Source organism: Cetorhinus maximus, chromosome 11 (assembly GCF_964194155.1).
Source record: "Cetorhinus maximus chromosome 11, sCetMax3.hap1.1, whole genome shotgun sequence".
NCBI lineage: Eukaryota > Metazoa > Chordata > Chondrichthyes > Lamniformes > Cetorhinidae > Cetorhinus > Cetorhinus maximus.
This window is the reverse complement of record NC_135889.1, coordinates 46,347,114-46,374,412: the sequence shown is the minus strand read 5'-3', so window position 1 is coordinate 46,374,412 and position 27,299 is coordinate 46,347,114. Positions and strand designations below refer to the sequence as shown.

Here is a 27,299-nt window from a genome sequence, read left to right as displayed (position 1 = left end):
CTCGAGAGAACAGTGGTCTGCATAATGTAATTGGTGATTTGGGGGAGGAGGGTTCCATGAGCGATTGTGGTTAGAGAATTGGGAGGTAAACCCAAGCTAATGAAAGCCAAAGGATTCTTGATTTGAACCAGTTAGAACACTACTGCTCCTCCTAGTCAACAAGGAAACCTTAAAAAAATGTTAAAAATTGAACTTACCTGGGCCTATTCTGGGGCAGATCATGCCTCCAGCCAAATTTCATTTCCAGGCCCAGCACTGAGCATCTCTGCTGCAATCAGCAGGTAAAATCCCATCAGGATCTGATATAAATCTGACCGCTGACATTTAAATATTAATGAGGCCTGTGTTAAGCAATGTTTATGCTGCTGGAGACTCAGCGGTTAAAATTGCAGGGATGCAGCCGACCATCATTTTAATTACCCTTCCAGCCATTCCTGCTGGCTAGGCAGGGTTAAAATTATCCTGTATGTGCTTGAACTACAGGATAGCCTCTTGTATATCTTGCAGTGATATTGCAAAGAAAATTTCACCTAAACAGTTTTTTATATATAGGTCAAATGGACTGGAACTCTTTCCCTCTAAACCCGTTTGCGATAAATAAAATACGGATGTAATTATACTGCAATTTAATGCAAAACAATTTAATCTTGAATAGACAAGAAAGTGACAGCATAATTTTGGTCAGGGCCCAATTCAACCTTGGACAGTGTTAAAGCCAAGCTGTGTGAGATGAGAGCCTCTCGAATAGGCCATTCCATGATTTGATAAGGTTTAAAAAGTACCAAGGGGGCTGGTTAAACCTATTGTATGCTTTATAAACTGCCACAGGTTTCTAATATTTTGAAACATTAAAAGTTACCAGATGCACATGCACAGAGCGTGCACGTGTATGTGCAGCAATCCCTCCTGTCAGGCAAAGTATAATTCAATCTCCACGTATTAACATAACCTTCAATGATAAGGAGTGACATCTGGGAATGATTTATTTGCATTTAATTAATTTAGCAAGTACACTTCCTGGAACCAAATTTCATATTTCAAATATTCAGATAAAATACACTTGTGCAAATGTCGCGAGTGTTATCAGTAGAGGTTAAAATTTCTCCGTGTGCAATGTTTTTGTGTCAAAATTTCTATACGAGGTACTTCAAGGGAAGTAATTAACTAATTTAAAATATCCATATTAGGTATTAGGCATTGGGGCTATTGATTTCAGTAAAATATTTCACTTGCCCTCGTGAAATATGTCAAATATTATTGGCAATGGAATAAGTGATCTTGAGAAGGATACATCAGTGGCTTGTCGAAGATAGTTTTCATCTAACAAAGAGAAGCTGGGGCACAAAAGTCGATTAGGGCATAGCCAAGTATTTCAGAAGATATTGCCATCAGATCTGATAAATTTAAATCATTTCTAATTAATTGGCTTTCATTTGGCCATTGGCTTTGATTATTTGTATATCAGCCAAAATACCAAAATATGACCTATCTAAAGAGTTAATACCTATATTCTCAATATCCTGAGTCAAACTGAACAAGAATTTATATACTCTTGTCCTTCACGAAAGACATAAACAACCTTGCTAACTAATTCAAGCTGGTACTTGCCACCTCCAATGTGATCATGTCTGGAATGTTTTAGTTATTTTTTTCCCATTGTGTGACTGCCAAAACTAACGTTACAAATCATTGCAGGACTGAATGTTAATGGTGCATTATAGCTGATTCCATGGAATCTATATGTTTTAACCTTACAAAATATTTTATTTTAAGAAGAACAGGTACTATAGATCGCTAAAATATAACAAACAAAGGCACTTGAATAAGCTATATTTTTATAAATGTATATAATCTCCACCAGGTTGAGTCAGCTATCCTTCACGCTTCGCAACTCTGTAACCAGAAGTAGAGTAAAATCATGATGAAGGGTACACAAATCTGGAGTGGTGGATTATTGAAAACTAAATACATTTATTACTACAACACTCAAATGGTGTGACATCAAAATCATTTTTGTAATTGAAACTTTTCCAAAAAAGCTAAGGAATTTCTATAATTTACAATTTAGCCCACACAAAAATTAAAGCTTTTCCACCCACCCTTTGGCATTTTTAAGTACATTTGGCATTTTACCAAAAGTGTATTTTTTCAAACAAATATCTCTCCAATGTTTTCTTTCCATCCTTCATCCTCTGAAGGTACTGACTTAGTTGGGTATGGTTCCACAGACAATGAGGGCTAAATCAGAAGCAGACTGCTTGATTAACTTTCCCATTCAGTGCAGCTCAATTGAAATCAGCTAATTCAGCAAGGACATTGGATTAAAGCAGTAACTCCCCTGATCTACTTTGTTCAGTGGCATAGCACAATGTACCACTGAGATTCCAGAAAACTTTCCCTTATGAATTAAATTTAGAATATTTCAATTCTCATCTTAGACATCAGCACCAAAGACCAGTCACTCTGATTGTCAATTGCAATAATGTCTGTTTCACTACATTTATTCCTCAATCAACTGCAAGCCTGCAATTGCTCCTTCAATCATTGCTGTCAACAATAACACAAGATTTATACTGTTCACAGGAACAATTAAATGAGAAGCCTCAAAATAAGTGGCCAGGTACTAAATGAAGTCAGCTACAGCTAATGTTTTATATATTTTGTATTATGAAGTATAGGGATTGAGCCTTGGCTCAGCAGTAGAGTTCCTGCCTATGAATAGGATGATTATAGGTTCAAGACCCAATTCAGAAAGTCATAGTAAGAAGCAGTAAGAGATTTGGCCTCAGAATACTGGGTTGACATCCAGTCAGCATTTACTTCCAATAGGACTTAAGTCGACTGGCAGCATTCCCCCTGTTGCATTGAGACAGTTCTTCTGGTAGTGAACTGTGGGTCAAGCCAATGGGCCTGCTCGTATTATGAGGGGCTTTGTTACAGAAACGACCAAGAACATGATCTGCTGGGTATCAAGCACTGGAAGAAAACTGAGTAAGCGAGAGAAGAATGAAGACTTCTTTTTCTTGAGCTACCATAATATTTCTGGAGTGTTGCTTTGAGACATGAAGAAACATTTACTACAAGTTTCTTTGTGAAGTATCATTTTCAGAGCTGGAAGCTGTCTCTTGAGCAATCGAGCATGCTGCTCAGCTTTCCCACTAAATAAGCCAAATTTGCCTATGTTTTCCAGTATGGCTGCGTGTCAATGATTTCACAGAGTAAACATCTGCACCCAAATCTGCTGTTTTGAAGAGACTGAAGGCAGCATTGCCTTGACAGCTGTTCACCCCAAGGGAAAGCCCCAATAATGATGTGAAGTTTAACGTCTGGTAGTTTTCTTGTTTGTCAAATCACTAAGGAATCATATCTTTCAGCCCTGCCAAGACAGCTAATGTTTTCCTAATCTCGATGCAGGATGAATAATTCTTTAGTCTGATTCTTCAATTAGTCCAAATGCCAATGATCATTTGACCAGAGTTTAGAAAGGCAAATAAATTACTCTTTCACCAAAATGCTTTATCCTGCATGAGGTAAAACTGATCTTTTAAAAAAAGAAAGCACTGTATTTATCCAGATACTGCCACAAAACAAGAGAGAAGCAGTTTATTTGGGTAACTGAAGATATTCACTGAAATGACCAACACACTGGAATGGGCTGTTTCACCTATGTAATGGCACTGTTAAACTCAATTGCTGCCTTGACTCTCATTTCTGTTCTTGGTAATGTCACAGTGTCAGTCCCAGTTCCACATTGCTTTTCTGATAAAGATGGCCAGAACTTCTCAGGATATAGGCAAAACAGGCAAGGTAGCATTTATTGGCCATCCCTAGATGCCCAGAGAGCATGAACAGTCAGCCATGATATATGAGAGTGGAGTTGCACATGGGCCAGGCAGGGTAAAGGTGACAGGTTCCCTTAACTGAAGGGCATCAGTGAATTCATTGGGTTCAATCAGTGGTTTTTCAGGGTATTTTCTGCTGCTAGCCCACAAATTACCTCAGTGGTATTTGAATGCATGTCCTCCAGGTTACGAATCTAGAGTCACAACTACTAGACTACCATATCTCATTTAATGTCATCCAAATGCCAAGTATAATTTTAGTGTGACAAGGCATCAGTTCTTTGCTAACACTAGTGAAGTGTGAAAGTTAGCCAAATATCTTTCTCTTATTTCACTCCCCATTTGTACTATTGCCTTTACATCTACAGTCCCAGATTTTTGCGAAGCCATGGTGACTCATGGAACTTCCAAATTGACAGTCAGACCCCTGAACTGGAAGTTCTGCCCCTATTTCTGACAGATCCCTTTGCATTAGGACGGGAATGGGCTGCGGCATAACTCACACAAGAGAAATCTGAACTCAGCAAAGCCATTTGAACTCAGGGTCAAGTTCCAACAGATCACATTTTCACTGTAGAAAGGGCCTTAATCCTCAATGTGAAATTTATGAACTTTTAGAATAATCGTAAAGGCTCTTGAAGGGTGAATAAGGTCTGTAGAACTTTCATGCTGTTATTCAAATTATCAGCCCTATAAAAATTAAAAATCAGCCTATCTGCATCAGTTAGAGGTTTAAAAATAAAGAATCTGTGACATTATTTAGATCCCCAGCTCTTTAAAATGCTTTGAAAAGTAGGCTGCTTATATCAGTGACAGTTGAAAAAAATCTGTTCTAGCAGTTACAATGGCTGCTTGTTGACATTACCCTTTACTCAGGGCATTATTAATGCTTGGCAGCTTTCCACAACCTTTCATTATCTCACTAAGGGATCCTAAGTTCACAGTTTGGTTCGCAGTTCAAACAATTTATTAAAGGATTAGTTATATTTGATGTGGGATTATGAATACAAGTCTGTTTTTATGGGATTAAGTACTTGAGGAGATTTAAATGTTTTGAATGGGCTATCATGAATGGGAGTGTATTTTGATTATAGCATTGGCTATAATAGGTGTTTAGACCTTTATTTTATCTCAGCATGTTTACTGAGATAATGGATACTGGGTGAGTTGACATTAAGTTGGCATGGGGCTATAAGAGGCCATGTGGTTGGCATAAGTTAGCCTGAGTTGGCATTAAGTTAACATGGAGGCTATAGGGGTCCATAGGAGTGGTTATGGTCTTGGGTTGCCATGAAGGGTATGAGAGGTCATTGGAGGTTTTAAGCAATGTTTGGCATGGAGGTTATGAGTTGGCATGGATGGGGCATGAGGTGTGGGTTCTGGGATGAGGGCTAGAGGGCCTAATTTTTAACAAAACAATTGGGGCAAAGTCCTAGAGAACAGAGGCAGCCTTTTAACCAGGCCACCTTAGCACTCAGAAGTGCCTGTGACTGCCTCCGATTTGTGTCCAGAGGCAGTGGGCCTGACTTCATCTCACACCCACACTCCCCACCCACCCCCGGAGTGAAGGTCCTGTCATTTGGCACACTTTTTCCCTAGGTGGGTGAGCTGAGCTGGGAAATTTCCCGATTCACACCATCCGCCTTAGGGAGCAAAAATCTGTGCCACTATTGCAAAATGATGCATTGTCACAAAAAGCACAGTATAACTGAACCAAATGACGCAATGTACTAGTCTAGTAGGGAACCATTTATTTTTTTTTAATTCAAAGCTGGGAGATGACAGTCCGCTTCAACCAAATGCATGATTAGTGTGTGAAGAGGGTCTTTAGCTGAACCATTGGCAATAACAGTGGGAGGCCCAGACCATATGTTTGCTATTATGTTATTAAGCTGCCCACTCAAAATGGGCAGAAAGAGGCAGCTGGCTGGCTGCTGAAGATTGGGCAGCCAAAATGTGAACTCATCAAAAATCCACATTCATTACGCACAAGTAGGAAAGCTGCCACAATCAACACCCAGCAAGCACCCCAGCAGCAATAAATCACTCAGCTTATTCTTTAAACATGACCACTTTGGAATCAATAACTACGACTAAAGAAAAATGAACATTCAAATCACTAAATTTTATTCAAAGTTTATTGAGTGGCCATTTTGTTTGTGCACACATAATTTTAAAAATCTAAATTACACAATAAAGGGTCAAACAATTAACCAATTCAACTTAAAATATTGATAAACATATCCTCATACATTTTCTATCCTTTATGTTGTGCTCCTAATCATTTTGTTGGATTGTCACTGGCAATTTCTTTATTGTAAAGAGTTCAAATGTTTTTTATACAAAAGGAAATAACTAGAATTGGACTATTTTAAGTAGGAGCAGAATACTAAACTAAGTATCCTGGGCTAGTTGAACACCCATTGCCAAAAACAAGTTACATTTTAACTGTAATGGCTGTGTGCTTTGGTGGGAAAGGTTCTTATTGTTTTAGTCAGGTGATAGTTGGTAATGAGCAATATAATGCAGGAAGTTCATCACTAGTGTGAGGTGTGATTCCTGAAATATCTAAACTCATATTGATTACTCTTTTAGGGAATAGGCAATATCATTATGTGCATAAAATGCAGCTGTTCTGGAACAAACCAGGAATGAACATCATCATGAAATATTCCTTAGATTTAATTCAAACTGGCAGCAGTATAAGAGGCATAAACATCAGTATCTGTATGTGAGATTTGAAATGGAAGCATGTTTGGGGCAGTGGCGGACCCTGGTGCTCTTGAGGCAAGAGGAAAATCCCTCAGAGAATTCAGAGGCTTGGGCTATTTTAACTCCCTGGCCTCTGTTAAAGAATGCAGCACTGCCTCCCGTGGGACTGACATCAAGGCTGCTCGGTACAGTAGAAACTGGGACAGAAGCCAGAGCACTCCAGGCCCCAAGGGAACATCTGTCAGCCTGAAGTTAGTGCTGTGGGATGTTTCCATAGGCAATGCTGACACAGGGAGGGAGAGGAAACACTGGCACTTTGGGAGGCCCAATAATTCCCTGTGTAACTTGGGAAAACAATCCTGCTCTTCCTAGCCCACAAAGAATACACAGAAAAGATCAATTTAAGTAGTTATGCTGGCCTCTCCACTCAATGTCGCCATATCCGGCGGTCCTGACATAATGGGGCCGTGACTTGTATCTTTTAATTATGACCCCACCTGGTCCATATTTTAAAACCAAATTTGCATTGTTCCCTCCTGTGGGGTGGGTTAAAATCAGGTTGTGCTTCAGTGAATCCATAATGACTGAACCAGAGGATTTTGTTGAAATTAGGAATTGAATAGTTTTCGTTAATTATGGTACAACTGTCCTGCCATTGATGTTTATTACTGGCACAGTTACTCTTCAGTGCCAGTTTGAGACAGGTATCTGCTTAAGAGTAATGCAGTCCTGGCAGCGCCCAAGTATCCAACATCACTTTCTGGCCAGAAAAAGTTCACTGGCGTCTATAATTGCAAATTAAATAACTATGAACATAAAAAGCACCTGATAATTAGAGAAAATGCTCACATTTAAAAAAAATTTAGGCCAGAATTTTTCCAACAGCGAGTTGGGGGCGGGGCCTGCTCAACGATGCGAAAATGACGCGGGATGATGTCAGGAGGAACCCCCGATGTCATCCCGCCCCAATTAAGTTTAAATCAACTGTCTGCCCGCCGACCTGTCAATGGCCAATTGAGGCCATTGACAGGGTGGTTAAATCAGTTAAAGGCCCTGCCTGTCCAACCTTAAGGCAGGCGGGCAGGCCAGGAGCCCCAATGGGCTTCTGAAAAAACATGAAACCTCATCCACTGGCGGGATGAGGTTTCATGTCTGTTTTTAAAAAGTTTAATAAAGTTTTAATCATATTTATTAACATGTCCCATCTCGTGCGGCATTGTCACATGAGGGGGACATTTTAATAACTTTTTTATTTTTCTATTTTTGGTGTTTATAAAGCTTTCAGCGATCTCCATGAGACAGCACTTAGCCTCTGGGAGATGTGCGCTCTTCCGCGTGCATGTGCGAAAGAGCGCACTTTGACAGCTGGGGAATTCCCCCCCACCCACCTCCTGCACAGGAAGTGCATAGTGCTTCCCATCAGGCAGCCCACTGGGCGGGCCTTAATTGGCCTGCCCACTCAAAATGGCGGCAGGGCCCGCTTCGGTGGCGGCGATCAGCTGCCCGCCCACCGCCGAGCCGGTGGGGCCCGCCCGCCCATCAAAGGCAAAATTCTGCCCTTAGAATTTGCTTTTTAGAGTGCAATTATGCTGCAGCTGCTGGGAAATGTTCTCATACTGCTTGCTAAAATTCCATGTGGCTAACTTTGTTCCCAAGTAATAACTCACAGTCTGCTTCAATATAAAAGTGTAATTACTTTACATCGTTGGAAGCCATACAGTATAAGTGAATTGTAGGTTTCTCCAGGACTGTTATAAGCTGAGTGATCAAATATCAGAGTTGAGTGAAGTTGGTAATAAAAATCAAATCAGCCAATACCAAAGGATAAATTAATGTTTCTCTAGAAAAAAGGTCTCACACTTATTTAACATCCTTTCACACATCTCAGAAATGCGATAAGGATTTATAAATCAAGTGCTTATGGAGACAAATGTAGCAACCTATTTGCACACAGCAGGATCCCACTGGATGCATGCCAAATTAATCTGTTTTGGTGGTGTTGGTTTGTCGTTATTGTCTTCCTGGACACCACAGAAACAGGCAGGCTGAGCCTCAATATAATATTTCATCTGAAGGGCAACAGCTCTGCACTCCTAGTGTAGTCGAGTGTCAGACTAGATTATCAGCTCAAGTCCTGGGCCTGAATCTTCTGGTCGGCATGCGGGGGCAGGCCCCGCTTGCCGACCCGTAAAATGACACGTGGCGACGTCGGGAGTGCGTCCCGACGTCACCGCACGTCATTATGACCTTCAGTTCGACGGGCGCGCACCAGAGTCGGCTGCACACCCGCCGAGCTGTCAAAGGCCGATTAAGGCCATTTAACAACTAATTAAACTAATTGTCGGGGCTGCCCATCCAACCTTAAGGTTGGCGGGCAGGCAAAGAGCCCAGGCGGCCTTCATATTTCTCATGAAACCTCATCCACAAGCAGGTTTCATGAAGGGTTTATAAATCAAAAAAAATTTTTAATTACAATTCATTGACATGTCCCAGCTCATGTGCTACTGTCACATGAGGGGACATGTCTGAATAACTTTTTCTATTTTTTTTCAAGTTTTCATAATGAAAATAATCTCCCTGAGGCAGACCCGTGTATGCGCGAAAGACTCTCCTTCCTCCCACCGCCTGCACAGGGAGTGCTGAGCGCTTCCGGGTGCACGTCACGCTGGGCGGGCCTTAATTGGCCCACCCACATAAAATGGCGGCACGCAGCCAATTGCGGGCGGCAATCAGCTGCGTGCCCGCCTGCGTATGCTCCCACCCAACCCGCACAACGGGGAGAAAATTCTCCCCCTGGAGTAGGGTTTGAATCCACAGCAGACTGATTCAACTGTATCAAAAGTGATAGCAACTGCGTCAAGCTGACACATCTAATGAAAAAAAGTCACAGACGTTTTTGAAATTAAGCTGCAGCAAAAATTAGCATCGTTGGGAAACATTCACTGAAATTGTCTGGCATGGAAAACAAAACAAGTCAGTCGATCAGTCGAATTGCTTCCTCTGTAACTAATGCTACCATGTAATTCCTGAATTAGATCTCCATTCCATTTGTTTCCCTTTCAGAAAAATATTTTGCAGCAGCCTTTTCAGTCTCTCTTTACATCCATCCATTTAGAACCAAATTTCAAACATCAGTGATGTAGATGCGATTTCACGTCTTTTGAAAGACTCAACATAACCATAATTGGAAGTTAAGAATATAAAACAACGTGCACTTTTCATAATCTAACACATAAGTGTTGGCAGGTCAGTGCATTAAATGTTTCTGAATCCAATGAACATCACATTTTGGGTATCTTTGAAAAAGGCTCTATTTTCGGGGCAGTTTCTTAGACTGCAGCTGTATCCATGTGAGGAGAAGAGAAGGGAAGGAAAAAGAAAGTGCAAGGACCAACAAGCTTTGTTTGACAGAGCAATCGCCACAATTCAGTAAGAAGAGTTAATAACAAGTCTTAATAATTACCTTAACACCAGGCTGACCCGGGAATCCTTGGGCACCCATTAAACCGATCGGACCCTATATAGAAAAATATATATCTTATTGAAACAATTTTTAAAAATTAAATGCCATGTTATAAATGTTTCTTGTTGTAAATGGGTTAAAAAAAGTTTTGGCCCCCTGGTGCTGGCATGGAGCAGGTGGTGCAGGTGCCCTCACCACTTTGCCCCCTTTTCAAGTGGCAGTTGAAAATCCCTCACAATGTATCAAAAGGCGAAGTCCATAAATAAACATATAAGAATATAAGGTGAAGTCAAACTAGAATAATGTTGTGCATTGTGATGGTCTAAGTGTGACCTAATGGTAAAGCCCACACACATTTTATATCAGGTTACTTAGCAAGTGATATCTGCCTGATTCTTAATAGCACAATACAACAGAAAGATGTTCAAACAAAAACAATTTTTTTCTAATCTTTGACAACTTTTTAAAACACGAGGCTGGCTTGATTGTTGGTAAGTTTGTTTGCAACCCATTTTTTGACTAAAGAGAATTCAATCCAATCATAGAAAATGGAAATCAAATCTAGAGACTCAGCTACTCTTACAGAAACGTCAGTATACCTAATGCTTACTCAGTTAGGTCACCTTGATTTCTGTAGCATTAGTAGCAGAGAAACATGGAAGATTTCTAGTTCTGGGATATGACCTATTATCTATGACAGTTTTACCATTCATAAACCAAGAATGATCATCTCAATCCATATCCATCCTTCACTTTCAATGCCATTTGCAATCAGATACTATCCGGCTCTTCACAGGATAGATAGAGGAACTGAAAGTTCCCTCCTTAGTGATAGGTGGGATCTGTTCAGTTTTAAATTATGTCCTTTATTTATCTGTAGGCTGTGAGGAGTTGCCTTGTACATATATCTGAGTGACATGTAGGTTCCTGGATTCTGTTTAGCTAGTTCGAATAACTGAATCGACATAGACCAAAAATAGATTGAAACTTTAAAAAGCTCCTTGGAGGAGTATTATTTAGGTACCAGCAAATGGCTTTTCTGTACCAGAGAGTGTTAAGAGTTATTTTTATCATTTTTTTAATGAGTTATTTTATTTTTATCGCTTTTCTTAGTAAATCCAAATAACTGGTTTTAACCTGAATTGCATGGAGAGTCAGCATGATGCTTTTATCAGTAGATAAAACAATGGGAATCACAGGCAGAATAAAGGTTTATTGTTCACACTACAGCATTCTATTCCATTTATTTCACACGTTGGATCTAGTATCAGTTCAAAGGGAATGTGGATGTGCCTATAGAATCTGGGTGGCACTAATGAGTATGGGAATGTAGCCTAAATCTTGTACTTGCAGCAAGACAAAAATAAAGACATGGCATGGCAACCAAGAGGGCCTTCAAAAGTGAGTGCAATGTTGTGACAAGACATAAAACAGCAAACAAAGATCATTAAATCCTGGATGCCCAAAAATGTTGTGAAACAGGCAAACTCTAGCTTCACTTAATGCTACCTAAAACATTTTAGGAGCTATAATACTGAAGAGTACTGTTGCTCAGTCTCTGGGTCTATTGGATATTTCAGCTTATAAAACGCAAAGGGAGCAAATATTTGCAGGGTTTGCACTGTGGAAGGTGATGCATCAGGTCTGGGGCAAGCTGTGGTTACATTTCATACTAGAATATCTGCAAAGCCAGTTAAACTTGTACTTTGTACTGTTTAGTGAAAAGAAAACACATTGTGCTACTTTTTGGCTGTTCCTAAAGACGATGCAGCAGACACAAACACAATAGGTTGAATTTTATTACGGGCTTTGGGTCCACACTTGCTGACAGCAGGACTAGCTCAGCAATTTTACCAGAGGCAATCTCCTCATTGGCCACCTATGGACTGGTCATCCAATTAAAAATGGCTGGTGAGCTACTGATGCTGCCAACCTAACCAGTTGGCCGGCAGCTCTGAAACCTCAGCGCCCTCACTGGGAGACATGGGCACTGCTGAAGCAGGTAGAAGCCTTGGGAAGGGTAAGTATTATTTAAATTTCTGGGTGGCTGATGGCGGAAGGCCCCACTGATCACTGGGGCCACTGAAGCTGCCTTTCCTGCTCATGGACCCCTTTTTGAGCCAGGAAGTGGCGATCCCCTGGGTTGAAGGATAAGCATGGCAAGTTTCAGGAACTTTGGATAATGAAGGATATTGCGAGATTAGTCAAAGAGAAAAGGGAAGCATTCGTAAGGGCTAGAAGGCTGGGAACAGATGAAGCCCGTGGAGAATATAAAGAAAGTAGGAAGGAACTTAAGCAAGGAGTCAGGAGGGCTAAAAGGGGTCATGAAAAGTCACTGGCAACCAGGATTAAGGAAAATCCCAAGGCCTTTTATACATATGTAAAAAGCAAGAGGGTAGCCAGGGAAAGGGTAGGCCCACTCAGGGACAGAGGTGGGAATCTGTGTGTGGAGACGGAAGAAATGGGAGAGGTACTAAATGAATACTTCTCATCAGTATTCACCAAAGAGAAGGACTTAGCAGTCGATTTGTCTAGGGAAGAGTGTGTAGATAGCCTGGATCATGTTGAGATCAAAAAAGAGGTGTTAGGCATCTTGAAGAATATTAAGGTGGATAAGTCCCCTGGGCCAGATGGGATCTACCCCAGAGTACTGAGGGAGGCAAGGGAGGAGATTGCTGAGGCCTTGACAGAAATCTTTGCATCCTCACTGGCTACGGGTGAGGTCCCAGAGGACTGGAGAATGGCCAATGTTGTTCCATTGTTTAGGAAGGGTAGCAGGGATAATCCAGGAAATTACAGGCCGGTGAGCCTTACGTCAGTGGTAGGGAAATTATTAGAGAAGATTTTTCATGACAGGATTTACTACAATTTGGAAGCAAATGGGCGTATTAGTGAGAGGCAGCATGGTTTTGTGAAGGGGAGGTCGTGTCTCACTAACTTGATCGAGTTTTTCGAGGAAGTGACAAAGATGATCGACAATGGAAGGGCAGTGGATGTTATATACATGGATTTCAGTAAGGCCTTTGACAAGGTTCCTCATTGCAGACTGGTACAGAAGGTAAAGCCGCATGGGATCAGAGGTGAGCTGGCAAGATGGATACAGAATTGGCTTGGTCATAGAAGACAGAGGGTAGCAGTAGAAGGGAGCTTTTCTGAATGGAGAGCTGTGACTAGTGGAGTTCCGCAGGGATCAGTTCTGGGACCTTTGCTGTTTGTAGTATACATAAATGATTTGGAGGAAAATGTAACTGGGCTAATTATTAAGTTTGCAGACGACACTAAGGTTGGAGGAGTTGCAGATAGTGAAGAGGATTGTCAAAGGATACAACGTGATATAGATCAGTTGGAAACCTGGGCGGAGAAATAGCAGATGGAGTTTAATCCGGACAAATGCGAGGTAATGCATTTTGGAAGGTCTAATACAGGCAGGAATTATACAGTAAATGGCAGAACACTTAAGTGCATTGATGGGCAGAGGGATCTGGGTGTACAGGTCCACAGGTCACTGAAAGTGGCAACGCAGGTAGATAAGGTAGTCAGGAAGGCATATGGCATGCTTGCCTTCATTGGCAGGAGTATTGAGTATAAAACCTGGGAAGTCATGCTGCAGCTGTATAGAACCTTGGTTAGGCCACACTTGGAATATTGCGTGCAATTCTGGTCGCCACATTACCAGAAGGATATGGAGGCATTGGAGAGGGTGCAGAGGAGATTTACCAGGATGCTGCCTGGTCTGGAGGTTATTAGCTATGAGGAGAGGTTGGAGAAACTCGGATTGTTCTCACTAGAGCGACGGAGATTAAGGGGTGACTTGATAGAAGTTTACAAAATTATGAGTGGCATGGACAGAGTAGATAGTCAGAAGCTTTTTCCCAGGGTGGAAGAGTCAATTACTAGGGGACATAGATTTAAGGTGAGAGGAGAAAACTATAGAGGAGATGTGTGGGGCAAGTTTTTTACGCAGAGGGTAGTGAGTGTCTGGAATTCGCTGCCAGAGGAGGTGGTGGAAGCAGGTACGATAGTGGTGTTTAAGAGGCAGCTTGACAAATACATGAATAGGATGGGAATAGAGGGATACGGACCCTGGAAGTGCAAAATGTTTTAGTTGACGGGCAATATGATCGGCGCAGGCTTGGAGGGCCGAAGGACCTGTTCCTGTGCTGTACTTTTCTTTGTTCTTTGTTCTTTGCTACAGAAAGTCCATTTCCATGAAGCTGGTAACCTCCCAATGTGGCAGGGGCAGCTCCACCATCAGCAATTTTTTAAAAATTTGTTCATGTGATGTGGGTGTCAGTGGCTAGGCCAGCATTTATTGCCCATCCCTAATTGCCCTTGTTCAGAGTCAGCCACATTGCTGTGGGTCTGGAATAACATATAAGCCAGACAAGGTAAGGACAGCAGATTTCCTTCCCTAAGGGACATTAATAAACCAAATGGGCTTTTACAACAATCAACAACAGTTTCATGGTCATCATTAGTCTTTTAATTCAAGATTTTTATTAAATTCAAATTCTAACATCTGCCATGGTGGGATTCGAATCCAGGTGCCCAAAGCATTACCCTGGCTCTCAAGATTACTAGTCTAGTGACAATATCACTACGCCACCACATCCCCACGATGGCAGCCCTGCTTAATGGCCCACAATAGCGACATTAATTATAAAAATCAGCTGTGCACTCCCATAGAGCAGGCAGTCGATCCGCATCCCGGCCTGTCTCCTGCCTAGTAGGACTGCCTCATGAAGCCGTCCTGACACAGATCCCCGCTATTTTACCAGACCCTGCCTCCATTCCTGCCACCCAGGGCTGGTAAAATTCAGGCTACTGAATCAAGAAAGTGGGACAAGTTTTTGCCAATAGTTGTAGACATGGCTCGGATTGTGGGAGATGGGGGTTGTGTAACCATCACTGTCGGTCTGAAACAGGCAAGAAATCGGGTTGGGGGGATGAGGAAGTGGGGTGGTAGTTGTGTACTTGCCCAAAGCTGGTCGTAGTGGGCTCAAGCCACTTTCAGTTTAGCCCTAAGCCTACAAGCCTTGTGGGTGATGTATAGAAACCAAAGCTATTAGAGAGGTAATAATAGCAGAAAAGGCATTATAGGTAACTTAAATTAAATGTAACTCACCATAGCACCAGGCAGGCCAGGTGCACCAACAGCACCGCGAGTACCCTGAGGGAAGGGAAGAAAATATTTATGAGCTTCCTATGTTTTAAAGTATTTTTCTGTAAAATATATTTTCTACATATCCAACTATAATAAAACTTTTATATATGTGCACACTTCCTGTCTGTGCAAAGATTTTTGTAATTGGTTTTCAGTTGTCATGCTTTCCTCATAAGTTTGTGTAAACTTGTTCCATTATAAATGTTTATATCCACATTTACAATGGAAAATGCTCGTACAAACTTGACATTTTGTCCAATATGGCCACTAAGTCTCCTCAAATCTTAATGTGTTTTCTGATTGTTCTTTTCAATCACTTTATGTTACTCACTAATAAACATTTGTAATGTCCAAAATAACAGTTTGACCAATATGCAATTTTTAAAAAAATCCTATTTCAGCATAACATCATTAAATATATCCATTGAATTGCCTTTTGTAACTTCATTAAAGTTTTTACATGAAGGCCACAGACTCTCCTTAAACTCTGGCCTTGCCAGGAGCGATGACATCCTGAGCTTAATTTGAATTGTGCGATGTGCCTAACTTCCCAAAAACACAAGTATCAGTCAGCTATATTGAATAACACTTTGGCTTCAGCATTGAGCAGTTTCTGCTCTTTTTTAATCTTTTTTTTTTGAAAGGAAAGTTTTGTTGGGTCCCTTGCTGTTTGTTGTGTATATTAATGATTTGGACCTAAATGTGGGAGGTGTGATTGGGAAATTTGCAAATGACACAAAAATTAGCTGTGTAGTTGATAGTGAAGAGGGTTACTGTTGTCTCCAGAATGATATCAATGGTTTCGTTGAGTGGGCAGAAAAGTGGCAAATGGAACTTAATCCGGAAAAATGTGAGGCAATGCATTTTGGGGAGGGCAAGCAAAGCGAGGGAATAGTCAATGGGCAGAATTTTGCCCTTGGTGGGCGTGCGGGCCCCACCGGCTCGGCGGCGGGCGGACAGCCAACCCCCGCCGCCGAAATGGGGCCCGCCGCCATTTTGAGTGGGCGGGCCAATTAAGGCCCACCCAGCGGCCTGCTCAACAAGAAGTGCTATGTGCTTCCTGTGCAGGAGGTGGAGGGAATCCCCAACTGTCAAATAGCGCACTGCTCCCTGAGACTAAGTGCTGTCTCAGGGAGATTCGTGACAGTCTGAAAAACTTAAAAAATAGAACAATAAAAATATTGTTAACATGTCCCCCGCCAGTGGATGAGGTTTCGTGTATTATCAAAAGCCCGCTGGGGCTCCTGGCCTGCCCACCAGCCTTAAGGTTGGACGGGCAGGGCCTTTAATTACTTTAAGTACCCTGTCAATGGCCTCAATTGGCCATTGACAGGTTGGCGGGCGGACAGCTGATTTCGCTGTCTGCCCGCCTTCCTGAAAACTTAAAGGGACCGGGATGACGTTGGGGGCTCCTCCCGATGTAACCCGTGTCATTTTCCCGTCGGCGAGCAGGCCCCCCCCCACCCAAATCGCCGACGGGAAAATTCTGGCCAATAAGTGGGAGGATATTGAGAGGAGGTGAGGAAGTGAGAGACCTTGAAGTGCATGTCCACAGGTCCCTGAAGGTGGCAGGGCAGGTGGATAAGGTGGTAAAGAAAGTTATTGGAATGCTTTCCCTTATTGGATGAGGTCTTGAATGCAAAAGCAGGGATGTAATGATGAAACTGTATAAAACGCTGGTTAGGCTACAGCTGGAATTTTGTGTACAGTTCTGGTCACCACATTACAGGAAAGACATAATTGCTCTGGAGAGAGTACAGAGAAGATTTACAAGGATGCTGCCAGGATTTGAAAATTGCAGCCATGAAGAAAGTTTGGATAGGCTCGGGTTGCTTTCCTTAGAACAGAGGAGGCCGAGGCATGACCTAATTGAGGTGTACAAAATTATGAGAGGCCTAGATAGGGTAGACAGGAAAGACCTGTTTCCCCTAGCTGAAGGGTCAATTACCAGGGGCATAGATTTAAGGTGATTGGTAGAAGGATTAGAAGGGATATGAGGAAAAACTTTTTCACCCAGTGGGTGGTGGACATCTGGAATTCACTGCCTAAATTGGTGGCTGAGGCTGAAATGCTCAACTCATTTAAAAGGTACCTGGAAATGTATCTGAAGCGCTGTAACTTGCAAGGCTATGGACCAAGTGCTGGAAAGTGGGATTAACATGAGTGGCTGGTTTCTTTTTCATCTTTTTCTGGCCGGCACAGATATGATGGGCTGAATGGCCTCTTTCTGTACCGTAACTTTTCTATGGTTCTATGGATAGAATGTGTGACATCAAACTGAGGGCTCAATTAAATCTCTGCACTCTAAAGAAATAGCTTCTTCAGCTTCAAATCCGCTCCATTTGATTTTGACTTGTAGGGCCAGACTTTCGCCACTGAGGCAGATAGCTCGAGTTGGGAAAGGTCACAAATTGGCAGATCAGCCTCGCTTTAAAGGGCCCCTTCATGCCCAATCTTCAGCTGGAATCATCCCAGATTTGCACTAAGTGCGGTAGCAAGTAGAAAAAACGACATTCCCCCACTAGCCGTGATGGCGGGTTTTCACACTGTATCATTAATTATGCATCTGCAGGATACACGCTATTTCCATGACAGGCAGGCTCTGATTCACCTGCCATGCCGACACCTCGCTGCTTCATCACACCAGGCACCACATTTAAAGTACAGTCGCGCACAGTGCTTCTAGCCCAGGACTGCTGCAAAGAAGAGATGGCCCCAAAAAGCAAGAAGACTACAGCCCGCGAATGCCTTTTGGACACCATGGAGGCCCAATGTGATGTCCTTTATCCTCGGTCTGGCCGCAGAAGGGGCAGCAACATTACCACTCTGGCTTAGTAAACGATGGCAATGGTGATCAGTGCCAATGCTGCACAGAAGAGGTTGGCCACCCAATGCAGATAGAGGATGAGTGATCTCATCCAGGCAACCAGAGTAAGGCAACTATCTCATCACTCTAAACTCACACACTTAAGCCCACCACACATTCACTGGCATCTCATTCACTGCCAGCTCAAAGGACATCACCGCTCACTCTCACACACATACCCTCACATGTCCATCTGGCCTCATCTCCTCTGGAGACTGCCTCCTCAGCCTTCACCATCTTGAGGCCACTTGCACAGATCAACATGTGTCCCCCACACACCCTGGGTTACCCTCCTCAGTACAGCCCTCGTCCTGCAGCCTCTTCCCTTGCTTGAGGCCACTTCTCCTCCTACCCCAAGCAGGCCCTAGCCCTGCAACCATTGAAAAGCCACCACATATGGCTGATCTGGTCGGTAGAGACCTGCCCTTGAGCCCCCATAAAAGTGATGTGGTGCTGTCTGTAAAGCCTGGTGCTGATGACTGCAAGTGCTGACGAAGCAAGGTAGGCAAACAAACCTTGAAGTCCCTAGAAAAGTGCAGCCCGCCAAGTGCTCGCCTTATATATGATGTGAAACACATCGGCATGGTTTCCCACTGACGTGGGCAGGCGATCCAGTGGGAGGGGATGAGTCCCGCGGGCTGGCCTTACAATGATATACTGATGTATTACAATGAAGTTCCCGATGTCCGATGGCGGGGAACGTGGCCCACCATCGACAGGTTGAGCGGACGATCGGAAACTGGTTTCACAACACCATGAAACCGATTTTTGTCCTTCTCACCATATTGTTCGCTCATGCCACCGAACATGCCTGATGCCAACGGGCATGGAAAACCCCGGCCTTCATTCCAGAGAGGCAGGGGTAGGATGGAGTTGCGCCCACTGGCCCCAGAAGCAAATTGTAAGTGGCCATGGGGGTGGGTGAGTGTGAGTGCTGGTGAGAAAGACCACCTTGGTTCTCTACAACTTTGTTCCAGGAGGGGACATAGAGGTTGCACAGAGATCATGGAGGTGGCACAAAGGGCATAGAGGGCATGGAGGAGGAGCAAAGGGCATGAAAGACATAGAGGGGGCATGAGGACCTGGAGGTGGTATGGGGGCATGGAAGTTGCAGAGGGGGCATGAGTAAGACCTTTGAACTTATCTTTCAAAAGGTTCCTGAATACAGACTATGGTTCACGATTCCGCTGAGACGCCGTGAACCACGAGTTATGGAGAAGCAGGTCCAACGCCATGAAAATTGCTGGCAACTGACGTACTTACTTCTGCACTGGAGCCAGCCCGATCAGGAGTGTAGAGTGCAGGCTTGCTACCTGCATTTTTATCCCATGCCAGCGAAAATGGCAGGGAATTGGGGGCAGGTGTCCTGGAATCAGATCCCGCCTGCCATTTTGAAATGGCTCCGAAATTGGCCTAAATCCCTGATAATCTAGACTGTTGTGTGCAACCTCATGGGCATCTATTTACAATAATGTGGCATTGTGCTGCCATAAAGATGAACAGACACTTTAGGTTGAACACAATATGGACAAAAAGATTAAATATAATTTCTGATAAGAGATGTTCTCTATGCAAACATATTGAGAGATTACTAAATATAAATATTCATGTAATCTGGCTTCAAATTAATTTTCAGAAGCGGGGATCAAAACTAATCAGGCTGATTAGTCTAGTGGGACACAAGACAAAGACAAAAATGCTATCACTATGGTTTTGTCAATTCCTTCCGTCTTTTAGATAAAACTTTAAAGCAAGGCCCTGTCTGATATGGGAAGGTGATAGGACTCATATTCTGGGAAGGGGAGATTAATTTGTTTGAAGATCCTTCTTCATGTGAATTTATCTATCTATCTTCCTACTGCGGAGTGGAGAACTATGATAGTATGTCTTACATACATAACATAGGTACTGACAAAACTGTAGCCTCTCTTGTCATGCATATATCCAATCCTTGTAAATAGGGAAATGATCCAAGGTAGCCTGTAGAGGAGCTGGCAAAGGAAAGCTCCACTGAGCAGGTGCTGAGGAGATAGTTGCTGGCAGCGAAATGCTTGAATTAAGTTTTCTGGCTGGGGTTATACAGTTTTTGAGAGATTTGTTCTGCAACTCCTGGATCAGATCCATTAACTGAACAAGGTTGATGCGATCAGCAGTAACATGGGAAACTGTATTCGCCAAATTCCTAGGCAGAGCACACCATGATAAAAGTTCAAAAATCTTTTAAATGTCACATCTATGGGTTTGAATCATAAGAAGGTGAAATATATATTGACTGCAGCCATAGTGCTTCAGGAAATCACCGTCCTTTTTCAGATTTCCCATTCAATTGCACAATTGATAGATTTTATTCATTCATTTCATCTAGTTAGTAGATGCTTCATTCATAGTTCAACATTTTAAAAGCATGATCCTCCCAAATCGATAGACAGAGGTATGAGATATTGCATAATTAAGAGGGAAAGGGATACAGTGATATTTAATGGATCGGTTTCACAGGTCATTTACAATTTGCATGTTCACAAACATGAAGTAATTTTATTTACTTGAAGTCTGGGGAAGTGTTTTGGGTGATTTCAGTGAGATTTTAATACAATGAGACGACAGGAGACACTTACAGCATTCATTTCAGCTACCTTCTCCTCATTGTCCACGGTAACTTTGGGGATGAAAACTTAGTGCAGAATTTTCTGCCTGTTGGGCGGGCCGTGCGGGAGCGGGCGCGGGGGGCACGGACCTGATTGCCGCCCGTGATCGGGTCCGCGCCACCATTTTATGTGGGTGGGCCAATTAAGGCCCGTCCAGCGTGAAACGCGGTTCCCGAGGACATCAGGAGTGGGCAGCGGCGGGACTACAATGACCACCGGGTCCAATGGCAACCTGGCCTGTTTAAAAGTGCTCCTGCAGCCTTGCAAAGGCTGTCAAACATGGCCAGCAGAAGGGCTCCCCAGAGCACTGCTGGTAAGCAGGCCAGGCAGGAGGGTAGGGCAGGGGGCCACTGTGCCCCTCGCTTCTTAGACAATTACCTTGCTGCCCTCTTCGAGGAAGTGGCAGCACGGTGGGAGGACCTCGTTCCCAGGGATGGGAGGAGGAGGCCCCTCGACATGACCAAACATGGGAGAAGGTGACAGAGGTGGCGAGCTCCCACGACGTGCTACGGCTCACCTGGATCCAGTATCGCAAGCACTTCAACGATCTGCTGCGCCCTGGAAAGGTGAGTACTATGTTGGCATTGGTCACTTAACCCAGCAAGTAGGCTTTCCCCCCTGGCCGCGCACCCCCCCCCACCCCCCTGCCCCCACCAACTCTGAGTGCAGTGACTGCAATGAATCATTGATGGCATGTGTCCTTCACTGGGTGGGCCAGCAGATATTGGCCATGCCAAGGTCACCCTGAGAGGGTGGTGATGAGATGGGTTCTGCACCCGCAGCATGTGGTAAAGTGACACCCACATTACTGTTTTAGGGGCAACCTGGAGGATCTGCACCTAGGCGCAGTGCTGGAACTCCAGGACATGTCAAAGTCAGGGTGCTGACATGCTGGGAGACGAGCTTCCAGGTGGCGGGGCCCTGATCCATCTGCTGCCCTGTGCTTGCACCTCCTTGCTTCGCAAGGTTGGACCGTGTAGTGCCAAATTTGATGTAGGCTGCATTTGGCCAAGGCGGGGAGGACATCTTTGTGTGAGTACGTGGCAGCTGTGGGGTGAGGAGGCACTGGAGCCCTGCAATGTTCCAGTCTGGTTGGGGTGGGACGGCAGCGAAGAAATTCCAGGTACAAGTTGCACTAATCAATGCTCCTTTCTCCTTTTCAGGAGAAGAATGCTCATAATGCCACCAAACGGTTGAGGACTGGCGGAGGGCTTGCCCAGTTGGCCATCATTACCAGGTTCGAGCAGGAGACTCTCGGTCTGGAGAGGTGCCATGCACCCAGGTCCACCGATGTTGGTGAGGCTGGGGTGCCACGGGCAGGTATGTTTGCCCAACACTGAGGTCACCATTAGTGATGTCACCATTAGCAGCCATGGCACTGCTGAATGTTCAGTGATTGAAGTTTGCAACAAGGCTTGACCATTGCTTATGGAAGCATATGCGCATAATGATCCGGGGGACAGGGATGCACATTGACATTGTCTCCACGTTAACTAATCAAATGTCCTTGTTCTTCCTTTCAGCATCAGCAGAGAAGGCACAGGGGCCCCCTCTGACAACTGAGGGCCCTGAAGTCTCTGACCCACAAGCATCACACCATCTCTGCCAGGCAGGCACCAGCGTAGATACTAGCACCTTGGTGGGAATTAGATCATCGGCTGGTGTCCCGGGGCACAGCGGTCAGGGCACTTCACAGTTACTGGAGGAGTTGGCAGAGACAGAGAGTGCCCATGGCACTAGCAATCGGAGGACTGCAGGGGACCAGGCACATGCTCAGTCGGTGGATGATGATTTGCCTCTGGAGTTGTCCATGAGGCAGCAAACGCTGAAAGTCCAGCAGGGTGTGCGAGAGGATCTAGCGGAGATACATGAGGCTACGTTTGGCTTGGTCTCCGTGGTGGAGTCTACGCGGATGATCGCTGAAGCATTGAGCCTCATGTCCGAGTGCCATGCTTCCTCCATGGAGAGAGTGGCGACTCTCGTGGAGAGGCTCCTCCAGGAGACCCATCAGGACTTCCTGGGGATGTGCTCTGACCAGCAAGCTCTCACATTGGCATTGGCCTCAGCTGCTCAGTGCCAGTGTGGGAGATGGTCTGGGCACCAAGTTTCCCAGCTCATCTACGGTGAGCAGGGAGGTCCGAAGCGACCTCACGTCGGCGCAGCAGCTGCCTGTCGTCTCTGCGGGCTCCTCTCAGGGCGCTCTGGATGAGGGAAGCAGCTCCTCCACCCCTCTCCCAGTGACCATTGCATCTGGTGAGGATACGACGACTGGGGAGATGCCAGCTGTGGCTCTGGCCGCTCCCTCCCAGGCGGGGCCAGCACAGGCTCCACGGGCCAGAGGATGGCTGCCAAGGTCATCGAGGCCAACAGGACAGCGCAGTGAACAGGCTGGCTCAGATGTCAGTGCCAGTGAGGGGACAGCACCTAGACCCGAAAGCGTAAATTTAAGGCACCTTAGGCACACCACTTCTCACTGGTGCTTTTGTGTTGCCCCGCAATGAAGTCATGATTAGTTGGTCTGGTGTTTAACATCTTTGTCATTTTGTTTCCTTAAGATCATTTTGTTGTATCATTAAATTTAGACATGTGACCATGGCTGAGGGTGCCTCTTTTCCTCTGCAGGTGGATGGTTACCCATGATGTTATGAGTGAGTTGTGTCACATTGAGCTTTATTGACAAGGCCCTTAGTTAATGTTCTTAATCAGGCAGATTTAGCACTCAGGTATCGAGTATGGAGGTCCATCTGTGGTGTTCCAGCTGAAGGTTCATTAAAGCCTCCCGGGTGTCCCTGCCTCCCAGGAGTATGCCTGGGTCAGCACCCACCCCTTCAACATTTCCCTGTGCATGCTCATCCTCAGACTCATTCTGTGCAGCTGCAACAACTGTGTCTACATTTTCTTCGTCCACAGTGTCGCCCCTTTCCAGCGTAAGATTGTGGAGAGCGCTGCATGCAACTACCATCGGGGCCACTTGACCTGGGGGGTATTAGAGTGCGCCCCCTGAGCGGTTCAGGCATCGGAAGTGCATCTCGATGGCTCTCTCCACCACAGCCCTTGTGGGGGCGTGGTTCCTATTATACCGCTGCTCAGCTTCTGTTCTTGGATGGTGGAGAGGCGTCATGAGCCACCTTCTGAGGGGATAGCCCTTGACACCCAGCAACCATCCATCCACCGGGCTGGAGCACTGAACAGCCTCGGCACCTGGGAGTGTCTGAGGATGTAGGCGTTGTGGGAACTGCCTGGGTACCTTGCACAGACTTGCAGAATCTGCATCTTGTGATCACACACTATCTGCATGTTCATGGAGTGGAAGCCCTTTCTGTTGACAAAGGCTCACCCGCTGGCGCCTTGATGGCCACATGTATGCAGTCTATTGCACCCTGGATGCGGGGGAAGCCAGCAATGGCCGCGAAACCTCTAGCTCGCTCTGTCTGTCTTGCCTGGTCGCAGCGGTAGTGGATGAAGGTCGATGCACGCCTGAACAGAGTGTCTGTATTCTGCTTGATACAAGTGTGGACAGCTGATTGGGAGACACCACAAGGAACACCCACAAGCCCTGGAAGAAGTCAGAGGCATAGACGTTGAGAGCAGCTGTGACCTTTAGAGCCACTGGCATGGGTTGTCAACCCGCACAGTTAGCGGAGATCTCAGGCCCAATCATCTGACAGATATAGTTGACTGTCTCCCTTGAGAGACGGAGCCTCCTTCGGCACTGCACCTCAGACATATTGAGGTAGCTGCTCCACCGCCTGTATACCCTGGCAGCAGGATAGCGGCGTCTTCTGCGGCCCCTTGGGCTTCCTGTTGGCCCTGCGCCCCTTGTGCCTGTGCCTTTCCTCCCAAAGGTGGCTCCCCTGGAGGCTGAATCCTAGCCTCCTCCCCCTTCTGGCCCTCCTTTCCTCCTCAGAGGAGATGCCTGCAGTGGAGAGCACAATTCCTATTCCCAGGCTATGGGAAGGCTTCCTGAAACCTGCAGGCCCGAAAAGGATCTTCACTGTAGAGTGCTGAACTGAAGGTTGTGAGTCCAGACCAAGCAGCTGGTATGAGTATAAAGTATTATGGTATAAAGTATTTTTGCTCACACAGGCAAGTAGCAGTAACTTTCCAAATTAAATATCTGACTGAGCACAGTCGTGATCCCACTGATCCCTCTTATCCCGCCCGTGGATGAGGTTAATACAAATGTGTCCTACCCACCTGCCCGTTGTGCCCGTGCGATGACCTGAAGATCGCACGAGCCCCGAAAAATCGCCATCAGTTGGTACCTCAAGGCCTTAAGTGGCCCGTTAATTAATGGCGGGCACGCATCGAAGATCATCATGCGCCTGCCCACTGAAATATTGCGATGGCGCACCGTGACATCGGAACGCTCACCCGACGTCACGGCACGTCATTTTATGCGTCGGCATGCGGGGCCCGCCCCTGCACGTCAACGGGAAAATTCTGCCTATAGGAACCCGGGAGAAACAGTATTAACACCGTGGGCACAATTTTACGCCAGCGGGATTTTATGGTCCTGCCAAAGTCAATGGACTCTTGGACGGCTTGCCGCATTTTACTGCCCCGCCCCGGCTGTGACAGGCCCGTAAAATTCCACCCCATATATCTGGGATAGCCACAGATCTTCCACCAAATTTACAGCAGTCAAGAGAATCCACATGATAATTTAACCCTTCACCCTTGGTAAAGATGAAAGGCTCCCCTGCGATGGCAAGTTGGTGCGGTTAGAGTTGTGCGTCTGACACTAGAGAATGGCTTTAATATTCGGACGTGACACTGTATTCATAGATTGTTTCTAATTATTAATGTGGTGGAGAAAGACATATATATAAAATATATTGTATATATATTATATATTAGGCTGCAGGCTGCATTAATCATAAAGACACCACATGGTGGAAGGAATTTCCAATTTCCCCCCCACTGTTGGATCCCTCAGTGATGTTGCACTTACCTGCCACCCACTCTCCATCTGCTTTCTAGCCCGTCATAGACAGCCTATGAACCTAGTTGGCCCTTTATTAGAAAATCTGTTGAGAGAAATTAAAATAGGTCCTGCCATGTGGGAAACCCGTAATTCCGGGTTTCTCACCCGCATATCCTCACCACCTCTCCACCCTCTCTTCCCATGTAGGAGTTATTATCAGGTGCAGTGTTTATAATTGTTTACCTGTTTCATTAGGCGAGCGCATGGAGATTATCCAGTAGTTTTAACAAGGGATTAATCTTTAACTCCAAATTCTAATAAATTGAACCTTTCAGCATACATTTCCTTCAGTAGGAAGTATAAAATAAAAGTCTCTTAATTGATTAGAGGAACCAAAACATTTGAGGTTATACTTTATGTCTAAACAGTAAAAGCAGATTTTAATATTGTACTCACTGGGGCGCCCTGAGGTCCAGATCGGCCTCTTTCACCTGGAAGGCCCCGCGGACCCTGTAAAAAAAAAAATCAACCTTAACGTTGTCCGTGGTTTAAAAACTAGCTTATCAACAAGTAACCAAAGTCAGGGATTTTAAAAATTCAATTCCTCTTAGAGAGTTTGCTTACCTCAGATCTGATGACTAGAATTTTCCAGCCCCTCACGTCGGTGGGATCTTCCTGTCCCGCCGATGTGAATAGAGATTTCAACGGCTCGTCTGCCCCGCCACAGTGGGTGGTGGGGGGAGGCTGGAAAATTCCAGCCGATATTTCAGGAAGGACAATTGTTGATTTATTTGAGACTCAATTCTGTCAGGCTCAGAGAGGTTACCTATTGTATGCCATCATGTACTACAGTCATCTATGGCAGCCTCTTCATGAGTGGCAAAGAGCATCATTAGTAGCACCAATGGACAACCTGATACTTGATGCCTCCCTCTGATGTGCAGCTTGATATGAGGGCACAGTCTTCTATTTTGCTTTGATAGAGGCAACATTTTTACCAGGATGTTCAGCTTCACAGCTTTTTAGAGGCATTGCTGATAGCATGGGCAATTTTTTTTATTCATTCATAGGATGTGGGCATCGCTGGCTGGGCCAGCATTGAGTGCCCATCTCTAACTTCCCTCGAGAGGGTGGTGGTGAGCTGCCTTCTTGAACTGCTGCAGTCCATGTGGTGTAGGTACATCCACAGTGCTGTTAGGGAGGAATTTCCAGGGTTTTGACTCAACGGCAGTGAAGGAATGTTGATATATTTCCAAGTCAGGGTGGTGTGTGGCTTGGAGGGGAACTTCCAGGTGGTAGTATTCCCATGTGTCTGCTGTCCTTCTAGATGGTAGTGGTTGTGAATTTGGAAGCTGCTATCTTAGCAACATTGGTGTGTTTCTGCAGTCCACCTTGTAGACAGTACACACTGCTGCCACTGTACATCAGTGGTGTAGGGAGTGAACGTTTGTGAATGTGGTGCCAATCAAGTGGGCTACTTTGACCTGGATGGTGTCAAGCTTCTTGAGTGTTGTTTGAGCTGCACTCATCCAAGCAAGTGGAGAGTATTCCATCACACTCCTGACTTGTGCCTTGTAGATGGTGGACAGGCTTCGGGGAGAATGTGAAGGAGAATTTCCACATGGAGTTCCCAACCTCCTATCATAGCTTCCACAGAAGGAACCTTCCATAAGGAATTTC

At 44.9% G+C, this 27,299-nt stretch overlaps 1 protein-coding gene across 1 annotated transcript in view; it reads right to left on the bottom strand.

Moving 5' to 3' along the window:
- LOC144686197 (uncharacterized) overlaps positions 1–27,299 on the bottom strand; it is a 170,546-nt gene that overhangs the window by 100,652 nt on the left and 42,595 nt on the right. Inside the window, exons 15-17 of the mRNA XM_078551295.1 lie at positions 26,076–26,129; positions 15,143–15,187; positions 10,018–10,071 (exon numbers count right to left, since the gene is read on the bottom strand). Coding sequence (XP_078407421.1) covers positions 10,018–10,071; positions 15,143–15,187; positions 26,076–26,129 — 153 coding nt within the window. The remainder of the gene's footprint in view (positions 1–10,017; positions 10,072–15,142; positions 15,188–26,075; positions 26,130–27,299) is intronic.